The sequence below is a fragment of the Panthera tigris genome, chromosome C2 (assembly GCF_018350195.1).
Source record: "Panthera tigris isolate Pti1 chromosome C2, P.tigris_Pti1_mat1.1, whole genome shotgun sequence".
NCBI lineage: Eukaryota > Metazoa > Chordata > Mammalia > Carnivora > Felidae > Panthera > Panthera tigris.
In genome coordinates, this window is record NC_056668.1 from 15842224 (window position 1) to 15855662 (window position 13439).

Sequence of the window (13439 nt, forward strand, 5' to 3'; positions counted from 1 at the left end):
TTTGGGGGTAAGTCGATTTATTGATGTGTTACAACCCATCAACCAGACATATTTAAGCACAGAGGACTGGGGTTCAAAATCCTTTCCAGAAACTGGAAGCAAGAATAAAAACCACTATGACAATACAAAACCACTGTAAATTTTTAGGTATTTTCCCTTCAATATTTTAATAAACATTTCTTCTGGCATGTATTTAAGTGAACATGATCTTAGAGCCTTCGCTTCTTTATTAAACATTTTACAGTCAGTCTTCGCTTATTAATTAGAGCCACTTTAAAAGCTATAAACTTGTTTGTGGAGAAAGCACTTTTCGAAACGATTACAGTACTCTCTCATAAAATAGGAGGTACGCCTGTGAGTTCAGGACTTTCGTTGTCGGCACAGCTTGCACGTGCGTGTCACTGATGTGAAACCACTGCCCTTTGGTTGACTGCATTTCAAAATCTGTCAGGAGAAAACAAATGGAAAGTTCCGTTATTTTTTGGTTTGGCCATAATCCTCTGAATGCCAGAATTTCCCACGCCCTCCTACCTTGTGGAATATCACCGTGGAGAACAAGATTAGAGAGGTGACTGTTGGCAGCTCTTGCCTTTGCATAGGCAGTATAATGCCCTGACCTCATGGTGCCACTGTGTTCAACGACTCCGTATAAGGAATAAAGTACCCTTGTGTTTTCTTCCGCGACATTCTTTCAAAATGAGAATTCAGAAGTTAGTTCTAGTCCCGTTTATAGATGCCATGGGCAAGGTAATTTAAGCGAAGGCTTTCTAACCTTTGAGAATGTAAAATCATTCATGAGTCTGACCTTGACGACTATTTTCCCCCTACAGAGTAGTGTCACACTTAGGTTTTTATTAGAAAGTCACCGTTGCGGTCTGCCAGAATCACAAACCAGAGGCCACTTGCCTCAATTGCAGCTTCCCGGCCCAGATACTTCAGTAACTGAACTTGCCAGTTTCCATAGGAGTCCTGGGCTCTGATAATTGCGAGATACCTTAACAGCTCTATCGTTCCAGTTCCTGCCGAGACTGTAAGCCTTTAACAGCAAGAGGATCGCGTTTAAGTCGTGCCCAAACCACCCCTTATGTTTACAAATGTTCCTCAGAGATTTGGCTCCTCAAGGGTTCACTTCCGCTAGCTAGATGGTGGAGGCTGCTTATTTTAAGACCCCATATGCTACATGGCTGGTGACAAGGACAGGCATTCTCTGAGCTGGGGCTGCTTTCAGACAACTACTCCACTTAGGTTCTCTTGTAACAAGTCCCCCTGAATGGGCATCATTATCCGTCAATAATACTGTCGTCTCTTTAATCTGTGGCCCCCTCTTCACAGAAGAACTTCATCCTTCACTCCAAGTCCTGTCTGCTTCCTTAGGGACTTCAGTGTCCTTCAGTGAGCTGCTCAGGATTTCTCCTGCCATCCCACTTTAAGTGCCAGGCCTATATTCTGCAATTGATTCGGCCCAGAACTGTTCAACTTCAAGTCTTCCCACTTTTCTAGTCTCCGTTCACAAGGCTTCCACTCTTCCAGTTCTCCTCTCACCGATCTCCCCTCTCTCTAACCTAACTGGATCCTGGAGTCCTCACTTTCTCCTGGCCGAGGAAGCCTCTCTTGGCCTCATTCCCCTATCAAGTCTGTGTCTTCACTGCTCAAGATGGCAACAGAACGGCAGTGTCAGCATTTACCTGAGGGCTTATTAGAAATGCAGAATCTTAGACCCCCACCCAAGACCTACTGATGCCCAAAGGACAAGCATATTAAAGCTGGAGAACTTGAACCATGTGTATCAGTCTTACAAATAATCTCTCTTAACACCCACCACCAGCCTTGCCAACACACTGATCCTAAAACTCCAGGGGCGGCTGTGTGGCTCAGCTGGTCGAGCCTCTACTTTGGCTCAGGTCGTGATCTCACGGTCCGTGACTTCGAGCCCCACATCCGGCTCTGTGCTGACAGCTCAGAGCCTGGAGCCTGTTTCTGATCCTGTGTCTCCCTCTCTCTCTGCCCCTCCTGTGTTTCTGCTCTGTCTCTGTCTCTCAATAATAAGTAAACATTAAAAAAAAATTTTTTTTTAATTAAAACTCCTTTCTGAATCCTACGATGAGCCTTCCCAACCACACACCCAAACAGCTGCTGTTTGGTGTTGCCAGAAAGCAAAATTACATATCCCTGCAGACTGATAAACTCACTGAGGACTCATGAGGGTCCCCCATGTGACTGTGTAATCTTGGAACCTGTTCCTTAGTTAGCTCCTTAGTTCCACAGCTATCCTTCACAGCAACGGGCCCAGACTTTAACCACTCCTATAGCCTCTCCTTATCACCTTTATTATTCTCTGTAGCTGACCTCACCTCCCACTTCAGGAAAACAGATAAAACCTACCCAACCGTAAGTTGCCCATTCTCAGGAAGATGAAGTATCCTGTCCCTTTTGTTCGGAAACAACAGTCCAACTTAATGTCCTCATCCCCGCCCTTCTGGCTTCCTCCAGGGTCTTGCTCAGTCAAATCTCTCTTTTCTGTATCTTTAACTTCTAGATTTTCCTCTTGCTCTGCAAACCCACCTAAGTTTCCCAGACTTTAAAAAAAAAAAAAAAAAAAAAAAAAAAAAAAATTGATCTACCACTTTTCCTTTTCAACAATGCCTCAAACATACCTATATGCTTTATTTCCAATATTGTCATTCATTGCTCAATCCACTGAAGTCACCAATACTTCTTAAAAATTTTACCATGACCTCTATACCTTCTAATCCACAAATACTTTCTAGGTCTTTTTCTCTGATATGCTGACACTTGAGGCCACCCAGTCTTCTCCCTTAAGCTTGAGCGCAGGGCAATGTAGGCAAACAATGGATTCCTAATACCCTTGTGTTCAAACTAATCCAACCAAAGGTATTTCTGCTTACTGGCAAACGTGGCCCTGCACCATGGTGATAATATAAAAACAATTACAATTCACTCTGCCCACCAGCTCTGAAATACCTTTCTTGGAGAACTTTAAAATTTTAAGTTGGGAGGGAGGATAGGAGAATTTCTATCATTTCAAATTCTGCACACAAATTACTGTTTATACTGAAGCATTTGAAATCCGAATATAAACACAGCTTCTCCAATTGTCCAAATTCTTCAACACGGAGATCTGTCAAGATCGTTGGTGGTGTCCTCCTCTTGTACATAGGCCTCTTACACCCCTATGCTCACCAGAGTTGTCATTAACCATCTCTTCTCTTTCTCCATGCTCTACACAGGGGATCCTAGCCTCATAGTTTTAACCATCACCTATGTACTGATTTCCAAATCTTTATCTCCAGACCTGACCTCTCTGCCCTGAGCCTCAGACATGCACATCTAAATGTGTCCCCCTGAGTATTTCAAAAATACCTGAAATTCAGTGTATCTAAAACCAAATTCATTATCCTTTCTCTACCTCCCAACCTGTTCTTCCTGTATTTCCTACCTCAATGAATGGTACTCCCATCTACCAGATGCCTCGTCACTCAAGCCAGGCCTCAGGAATCATGCTCAACTCTTTTTTGCGCTACCCTTACCATCCATTTCAAGGCCTCTTCCTCAGCTTCCAGAGCCTGTATAAGTCATGAGTCTGGATAATTTTACCCCATGAAATATTCTCTCAAGCTTGCCCTCTCCTATCCTAAATTAAGCTCTCACCATCTATTCACTAAATTAATTCAACAGCCTCCAAACTAGAGAGCTCCTGCCTAAAATCCAACGTCCATGCTTCAGCAAGTAACTCGTATAATAACACAGATCCGGCTGTCGCCCCACTGCTTTAAACTCTTCAGTGGCACCCCACTGCATACCTAATAAAGCCCAAGTTGCTCACCATGATAATCTTCCAAACCTCATTGCATCTCACTGCTCTGGCTTCACCTCCCAACATTCTCTAGCTTTGTACCAGAAGCTCTACAACTGCTTCTACTGCTAGTCCCTAGCCCCCACCATGTCATTTTACTTGTCTTTGCTCTGGCTGGTCCCTCTGCCTGGAAAACTGAACTTCCTCTTGACCCATCACACTAACTCTTACTCCTGTAAAGAGTGGTTAAGGTGTGGTCTACTTCACAGAGCATTTCCTGAACCACCAACATACTGGGTTAAGTGCATACCACCCCCGCTCTGTGTCTATAACACTCAACCATATTAAACTGAAATTACTTGGGGCGCCTGGGTGGCTCAGTCAGTTAAGCCTCTGACTTCGGCTTAGGTCATGATCTTGCAGTTTGTGGTTCGAGCCTCACATTGGGCTCTGTGCTGACAGCTCAGAAACTGGAGCCTGCTTTGGATCCTGTGTCTCCCTCTCTCTCCCTCTTCCCTGCTCGCTATCAAAAAACAAATAAACATTAAAAAAAATTTTCTTTTAACTGAAATTACTTAATGTATCTGCTGATCTTTAGTTTTGTGTCCTCAGCTCCCAAGACAATGTCTGCCACAATTAATAGAGATTCAAAAAATTAACTGAAATTAACAACCTAATGTTCCAAATGATTCATCACAGATCTTGAAATTGTAATGGTACAAAGATCAAAGACCCACTCTATTCATTCTTATCAACCTCATACTTCAGTGAGTTACTGTTGGGAGTATCTGGTAAATAAGCTATGATTTCCCTTTAAAGGATTTTCCCAAAAAGACCACTTTCACCTACCTTACATTTAAGGGTACAAAAAGGAGCCAAATCTAAGATTTCTGGAAATTTTATGTGTTTGTTAACTTTGCGTAGGTTAAAACCAGCCTAAAAAAGAGAGACAACAGATTGAGTTATTTTCCTAGAAAAGTTGTACACATTAAGTAAACTGTAGTCCCACCCAATGCACAAAAGAACACCAACATCAAACCCTAGCTCAGTCTTCTCAGGAGACTCTTTTCTTTCTGACCACTAAATGATTTTTGCGAAGTGCACACCAAACACACACCCCACACCCCAACAGATTAAGAAAGCTGCTCCCAGGGCACACGGGCTCAGTCGGTTAAGCATCCAACTCTTGATTTCAATTCAGGTCATGATCTCGTGGTTTGTGGGTTCGAGCCCCGCCTCAGGCTCTGCACTGTCAGTGCAGAACTTGCTTGGGATTCCCTTTCTCTCTGCTCCTCCCAAGCATGCATGCATGCTAAGTAAATAAATAAACTTAAGAAAAAAAAAAACTACTCCCATGAGAAAATTCTCAGTGTTTCTGCTTTAGCCATCCAGAAAAGCCACATTAGACCAGAGGTTTTAAGTGCTTAAAACTCAACAACTGGAAAATACTTTCCTGTACAACACATCCTCTCGAGCCTCCCTCCCTACCCAAGCTTAGTGCTTATTTCAGAGACACCCACCCAATTAATCAAACCCATATAACAACCACAGGAGGGAATACATTCTTAAGGTTCTTTGGAAATTTGGAACTGAGTTTAAAACTTGTACTGCTTACAGTAAAAGTCTTCCAGAAAAAAACAGGGTCACCAAAATGATGAAAATCCAAGGTATCAATGTCTTTTTATCAAGGGTCAGTACAAATAACGTACCACACACCCAACAGAAAAATAGCACTAATTTCTTAACTGTGAAATACAGCTAGTAAACTGGACTTTTTTTTTTTAGCCTGAAATTAAGGATAGAGTGAGATACTAATTTTACTAAAAAGAGCAACATGAATTCTAGTAAAATCGAGGAAGGATTGTGCCTAAGTTTCTCCTCCACCTTGACAGGTATCTTCATCTAAGCTTTTGTCACACCCGTATATATTTCTTACTTCTCTACTTTTTGAAAGTTAGAATTAAGAAATAACAGAAAACCAAAGAAACACAGGAATATAGTGAGACAGTAACAAATAAAGCATTAAATATTTAAAACAAATTTGAGGTAACCAAAGGGTACCTGCTGAAATCTCTTTAAGTGGAGAGTGAGAACAGGAGGAGCAACAGAGATTAGCATCTGCTTTTTGGCATTGGTATAAACATGTTTCCTGTCACCTAAAGAAAAAAAGAAATTTTAGCAGTGTGGAAATGGTTTTAGATTTCTAAAGCATTCACATTTACTGTAAAATCATTTCAAACATCTCAAGCAATCATCTTTAAACTTTCTGGAAAGGGCCAGATAATAAATATTTTGGGCTTTGTGGACCAAGAGGCAAAATTAAGTATATGCTGTAGGTATCAGTAAAAATTTCCACAAATTCCCACAACTTTTCACTGATGTAATTCTAAATACAGTAACAAATGAGTACGACTACAGTCTACTGAGGGAAAAAATGAAATCATTTTTGGGCAGATACCATTTAATTGGGGCTCATACTTAGTACTACCATCGGATCACTTTCAAATGCTCATCAATAAAAACATGTCGAGACCCCATACAAAAACAGATGGCAGACCAAACTCGGCCTGTGGACAACAGTTTGTCGATGTCTGCTCTAAGGCGAACAGAACTGCTATAAAATCAACACAATTTACTATTTGTATTGACATTCAAATAAATAAAAAACTAGACCTTTAAAATGTTTCAACAACTCTAGGAAGAATCCTTAGGAATCCACAATCCCGCCTTACCCCACTTACTCAAGCTCAAAAAAAGGTGGGGGGGGCTGTTGGGGAGAAAGGGAATTGTCAGTATTTTTCTGTTGTATATTTGAGGGAGGTTAGAAGAAAGCGCTGTCCTCCCAGTACCTGGCACTGGGCATATCTCATGAGTACACTGATGAAGTGAAGCTTCCTGGATACAAAGGAGATGAGGGCCATCACAAATGCTGACAGGAAACTGAGGATGCAAAGAAGTAGCCACTATCTGTAAGGGTAAGGACCCTGTTGTGATAAATCCCAGGGGGATAATTTGGCCACAGAAAGAGGTGTTGGAGAGGGAACTGTCCCGCTCTATCTGCTGTCAGGCTGCCACACAGCACCAGCCACTTCAATCTGTTTGTCCATCCTTCTACCAAAATATTTACACAGGAGAAGGAACTTCCAGATGCCGTCCAAATCCTGATACAACTACAATAGCAGTACTCTACCTATGCGGTGCAAAACGGGCCCCTGAACATGAATTTCACTTTCAGTGAGAGACTCCAAATACCTTTTACGTTTGCCTTTGGTCCACTATACTGTCTCCGGGTGCATACTTCACAAAGCAGTTTATTTGCATCTCGAAGTTTCTCATTTCGGGTGAACTGATATAAACAATGTTGGATTGAACATTCATCAGTATGGAAAGCTTCCCTGTTTGCAAGAGTACAGAAAGCAGTTTCTGGATCTTCGTTTACAACTTCATACACCTTGGTCCCAGGAGAATGACTCTCATTCAGAATCTCTATATTTATTTCATCAGGTCGAAGAGCAGCATTCAAGTTAAGGTTTTTGAAACCACTGGAAATGTCCACTTCTCCACTGTTCCCTTCTGTCAGATAGGCACCACTTAAATTCCTAGGACATTCAGTGGGAGAAGAGGCCAGACCCTCCAAATCATTATCCATGTTGACATTTCTCATATCTACTTCCTCTGTGGATTTTTGATTGTCAGTTTTGTTTTCTATCATTTTTTCTGGGCCATTCAAATCTTTCTGATTAACGCAATATTCTTTATGTGTGATTTCCTCTTCTGAGATATGGTTGGATTTAACATCCACTTCTCCCTGAAGTGACATTTCAACCTCACATTCATTATCTTCAGGATGGTCAATGGTACAGATATCATTTAAATGAAGAACTTTTCCTTGAATTTTTTGTTGCCTTCGTTGGTTCTGTGCAAAAAGCATAAAACGTTTTTTAAAAATAGGAAGAGAAAGTATGCATGTACCACATCAGGTTTTCTTGCTTACCAATCCAAAATAAGTTTATAAGGAAGAGTTCATTCCCAGAATTCTGATCCTAAAAGTTCCTTTACTATCAGGGATCAAAGAAATTATGAAGAAAGTTCTTTAAAGCAGGAATAAACCATCACCAATCATCAAAATACTATTACACAGGGCAAATAAAACTGTGCAAGGCATGGTCTGTGCTCTAAGAGAAGTGATCTAGACAGATCAGTGGATGAGACGGTAACTGGTACACCCAAGCAGACTAGTATGGAACCAAGCAGGGAGTCTGACTATACACACAACAGGAAGGGGTATACCCGTGCGAGTTATGATTATTGGGTCAAAGGTTCACTGAGGGAAGAAAAAGCAAACTGAAAACTCAAGGATGCACAAGTACAGGACTGCTTTGGGCAAGATGGAGGAGAACATTCCAGGAAACAAATACCCCAAAATTAGGGAGGAAGCAAGGAAGCCTCATGTACAGAGGACGACAAAGGACTTCCTTCCTAGAAGCATTTTATTTCCCATTTGCAGCCTATTTCCACATAGAAGGGGAAGGCATTTCAGCACACTCTTGTCACTGGAATGCCTGAAGACTCTAGGTAAAATGACAGTCCCTGTGAGGCTAATCTGTAATTCCAGACGGCTGAAGGACAATACGCAGGACACATTTTCCAATGTGTTTTGGCTAAAAACAGTTAAACCATGAAAGAAAAATGGAGAACGGACAGAAGACAATACTGCAAAGGAAAGGGAACACAAATGACTCAAACACAAAAACATACTTCACTTATGTTAAACGAAATGGAAAATAAAACTGCACTGAGATAGTATTTTCCATCAGACTGGGAGAAGTCATAGAACATAACTGCTGTTGAGGATGAAGAGAAACAGCAAGTCTCGTATGCTGCTGGTGGGAATATAAATTGGTACAACCTTTGTGGAGGATTACAAATGCAATCCCTCTTCTCAAAATGTGCTCTACAGATGACAGGTGTATAGGATTATTCCCTGCAGAGCACAGGTTATTACCTAACAAAAGACTACAAACTAAATCAACAGAGAACAGTTAAATGAACTATGGTTACATCTATAAAACAGAATAGCATACAGCTGTTTAAAACAACTGACTCTCTGTGTCCTGATGCAGAAAAATCTCCACGAGTCTAATTAAGTAGAAACAAACAAAACACAAGGTCCAGAACAGTGCGTATAATTTTTTAAAGGAGGAAAAACCAAGACTACGTATTTGTATTTAATCCTATTTCCCAAAAAACTGTGGAAGGACACGTATGAAACTAAGTGGTCATCAACATCGTAAGAGGACAGGCTTGGTGGGGGCCTCTCACTGTACATCTTTATAGATTTTTAAATTTTTAAATTTTAAGAACTCAAAAAACTGTTTAAGATGAACTAAAATTCTTAAAAGTTCTCACAAGTAATGCAAGATAAAAAACAAAAAAGCACAACCTTTTCTTTCAGTCACTCAGACTTCAAACGTAACAGTCGCAGATACAAAATTAGAAAAGCATAGTTTTCTTCCCAGTTACCCACCTTAGCTTGCTTTTTGGCTTGCTTCTTTGCTTTTTTCTGTAAGTGCTTACTTGTTCCTGAGGGAATGTCATTCCTCTCTTTCATGTAACTGTCATTATCTTTCTCTTCCTCGCTGTCTTTATCTTCATCCTCCATCGTCTTTTTCAAATTTTTATCATTTATACTTTTCTTACCACTCTTAAAATATGGGCCAAAAATAAAATTTTACAACTACTATTTGGTGAAAAGATTTCATGTTACCTAAATATTTTTCTACTCCTATTTTACACTACGTTTACTTTCCACAATGTTTGAAAATACATCCAAGACAAAATTCATTCATCTCAATTACTAGAAAGCAATCCTCACATACTGAGAAAACAAGCAACCAAACAAAACAGTACAAAAGACAACTTTACATGCAAGTTAACTAGAAAGGAACATAATGAATGTTATTAGGTACATGCTCTATCACACTGTAACTGTGTCTGTTTCTAAATGCACTTCGTGTTTATCAGTGATGTACTTGTCCCACTAAGGCAGCCCTTTTTATCTTTCTCCTTTCCACGTTAAAGAGTTTTAGAAAAAGAGAAAATAAAGTAAGTTTGGTAAGACTTTAATCACTAAGTAACAGTGATTAAAGGGACCCCTCATTCATATTAATTTGAATAATGATTTATCCAATATTCATAGCGTGTTTTCTTTCCTCCAACTACTACTTGATAGGAACCAAATTGATACGGCTGAAAATTGACATACTCTTATTAACATGTATGAACTGAAGACTTTAAAGGATTTGTGTTTATTCTTAAATAATGAAAAGAAATAGTAACTTTTAATATGAAGAAAACACTTCCCTATATGTATACCAATCAAGTTAATTATCTATAAAGAATTCTAGACACACCAACTATCCTCTTTAAAAAAAAGATATTTACCCTAATTTTTATTCAAATCTTTAAAATTCTTCTATCTTAAATATATGTTTAAAAATTCCTACAAGGGCTAATGTACAAACTTGGAAAAAAATTGATGAGGCTTCCGTTATAAAAGCTAACACAGGGGGAAAAAAATCTACTTAAATAAAGTAAGTTGAGTAAGTCTTACCTGATCATCTAAAACTGGTAGAGACAAATCAAGGAAAGATTCATGAACCAAAGAGACCTTAACCAACCCAAAAAAAAAAAAAAAAGTAAAAAGAAGAAAAAGATTCACTTTAGACATTATATAGTAAGATCATGGGGGGAGGGGGACATTTTAAAATAAAGACTTAAGAAAATGAAAAATTATACAGCATTGAAAACTTAGGGTTAGGGGAAATAAATTAAAATGTTAAACTAACTCCTTTCAGATCTAAGGGGCGGGTTCATAGTCCCAGGACAGAACTATGCCGATTTGGGCAGCTGAACCAAGAACAGCTTATAAAACTAGATACTTCTGTTTTTGAAGGACACAACTCACAAACTACACTGCATTAATCTTAATGTGTGGATCCAGTCCACACCACAGCAACTTACAGTTCTGCACTCATCACACATGATTGTACTAGTTAGTTCACCACCAAAGATGCGGTCCACAAAACTTGGTACGGATTTTTTCTTTTCATAATCTATAAAGGGAAAAACATTTATCAATTACCCTTATATAATTAACTGAATAAGTTAAAACTATTTACTTACCTAACTTTAAAATTTTATTTTTAGTTCTGATCCCACAGGCTTTTTCCGTTCATAATTACTATAATTTTTATTTTTATGCTATCATCAGCAGGATATATTCCAATTTTGAGCATAAACACAATGTAACACAATCGTGTCTTGTAAAAAGAAAAAGTTCTCACCCTAGATCTAGTCAGTGCAAAATAAACCATGCAAGTCAGTGAGACTTTCTATCTATCAATATCCCCACTAGTGACATGAACAGATGGGGCTAAGCTACACGGTATTCAAGACCACTTCTAGCTCTACCATTCTAATATTCAGCAGCAAACATAGGAGAAAACGCATGTAACTTGTTTTATGAACTCTAAGACTGAACTCCATTTAAAATCAAAACAAAACACAAAAAAAACCATGAGAAAATGTTTCAGACAAAATCTTTCTTTTGATTTTTCTATGTTCCCAGAAATAATCTTGGTAAGTTAGTGTAAGGTGACAATTTTACTACCTGGTCACCCAATTTTCTAAACACAAGAAATGCATCACCCTTATTCAAATGACAGGTGTACCCATTTGTACAGAAACACACTTGATGACAGATAGTGCCAACAGGGCAGGATTCTCTCTGTCACTGGCCTGGCCCTAAAGGACACCAAGGAGGCAAACGGGTGCTATGTGTTGATTCTAAACTGTGATTTACAAGGGTGCCTGGCTGGATTAGTTGGTTGAGCATCCAACTCTTGATCTCAGGGTCGTGAGAGTTCAAGGCCCACATTGGGCATGGAGTCTACTTAAAAAAACAAACAACTGTGCTTTACAATATGGTAGCCACTAGACCTTGTGAATATTAAATTTATATTAATATTAAATAAAAATAAAAATTTAGCTCCTCAGTCACCCCAGTCACATTTCAAGGGTTAAATGGCCACATGTGGCCAGTGGCTACTGTATCAGACAGCATAAATATGGAAGAGTTCCATTATCACAAAAGTTCTATTGGACTGATCTGTCCTAAACCTTTAAATGCCACACAAAACCGTAATAATGAAGTTGGTTGCACAATTAATAAGCCAGCTACTGACAACTCACAGACAAGTCTAATTCACATATCACTGCTCATTAGAAATACAGTTGACCTTCGAACAACACGGGTTTGAACTGTGCGGGTCCACGTGCGATTCTTTTCAATAAATATAGTACAGTACTGAAAATGTATTTTAACTTCCTTATGATTTTAATAACATTCTTTCCTTTATTATAAGAACACAGTACATAATATATATTACCCATAAAATATGTGTTACTTAACTGTTTATCAGTAAGGCTTCCAGTCAACAGTAAGCTATTAGTAGTTAAGTTTTTAGAGTCAAAAGTTATATAAGTAGATTTTTGACTGTGTGGGAATGGCTAGGGAAAGGACTGGTACCCCTAACCTCTGCATTGTTCAAGGGTCAACTGTTTCAGCTTTTGAAATATAAAACTGTGATGTCATCTTAGCTCTACCTTTAAAAATTTCACTACAATAGTGCATAAAAATACACCAAAAGTTAAATTTTTCCAAAATATTCACCCCTGGAATTCTGAATATTTTTTTTAAATCAATGGTGATAAAGAAAAATTTATGTTAATAACTGTGAATTTGAAATACACGTGCCAATATCTTGTCCTAAGATACAGAAGAATTCAACTACAGTGTTTTAGTTCAAAAAGTCAGACATTACCTTTAACTTTATTTTTTAGTTCTTCATCCAATTTTTCAGTAGAATTACCAAATGCTTTAAGAATTCCTTTACTCACTCTCTAAAAGTAATAAAATGGATATATATATACTATTAAATTTTTAAAGGTTTATAGTTTGTTTTCCTTAGAAAATATGTAATCAAGTCAAGAAAGTGATCAAGAATTAGCTCCCCAAACTTTAATGAATAAAAAATAGTATTTCTAAAATCACATTTTCAAAATTAATTCAAGGAGCTAAAAAGAATTATAAAACAAGCACTAACCCCTGAACAAAGGCACTGTCTTACTTCAAGATTTTAATCTATTCAAACCAAAGCTTTTCAGCACATGCCCACCTCCTTTGGAAAGACCACTGAAATATCATGTCCTAGAAGCAGACTGTTTAAATGAGAGCTACAGGGGACTCTGGTCCTCAAAGCCAAGCACCATCATTACTGGGTGACCCTCAACCAGGTAATGCACTTTTTCTACATCCCAGTTTCACAATCTATGGAGTGAGAAAATGATTAACAGCATCTACCTCACAGAAAGGTTGTGAGGACCAAGTATGGAAATGCACATAGGATTCTGAGAACAGTGCTCGACATAATATAAGAGCAAACTGAATATTATCATTAGTTATCACTTGTTATCACTAGTCTTATTATTACATTCATTAGTTATACTCAACATCCCCAAATACTTTACTTTATATCCTGGCAATCTGCAGAGATTTCTAAAT

General features: G+C 38.7%; 1 protein-coding gene across 5 annotated transcripts in view; it reads right to left on the minus strand.

The window, feature by feature from the left end:
• USP16 (ubiquitin specific peptidase 16) overlaps nucleotides 1-13439 on the minus strand; it is a 27465-nt gene continuing 14026 nt past the window's right edge. For all 5 annotated transcript variants that reach the window (XM_007075043.3, XM_007075041.3, XM_007075042.3 and 2 more), the window contains 9 exons: nucleotides 12700-12778; nucleotides 10838-10929; nucleotides 10428-10484; nucleotides 9342-9518; nucleotides 7067-7730; nucleotides 5876-5970; nucleotides 4664-4750; nucleotides 532-688; nucleotides 1-444 (listed from right to left, as the gene is read on the minus strand). In XM_007075043.3, coding sequence (XP_007075105.2) covers nucleotides 320-444; nucleotides 532-688; nucleotides 4664-4750; nucleotides 5876-5970; nucleotides 7067-7730; nucleotides 9342-9518; nucleotides 10428-10484; nucleotides 10838-10929; nucleotides 12700-12778 — 1533 coding nt within the window. In that variant the 3' untranslated portion in view covers nucleotides 1-319. The remainder of the gene's footprint in view (nucleotides 445-531; nucleotides 689-4663; nucleotides 4751-5875; nucleotides 5971-7066; nucleotides 7731-9341; nucleotides 9519-10427; nucleotides 10485-10837; nucleotides 10930-12699; nucleotides 12779-13439) is intronic.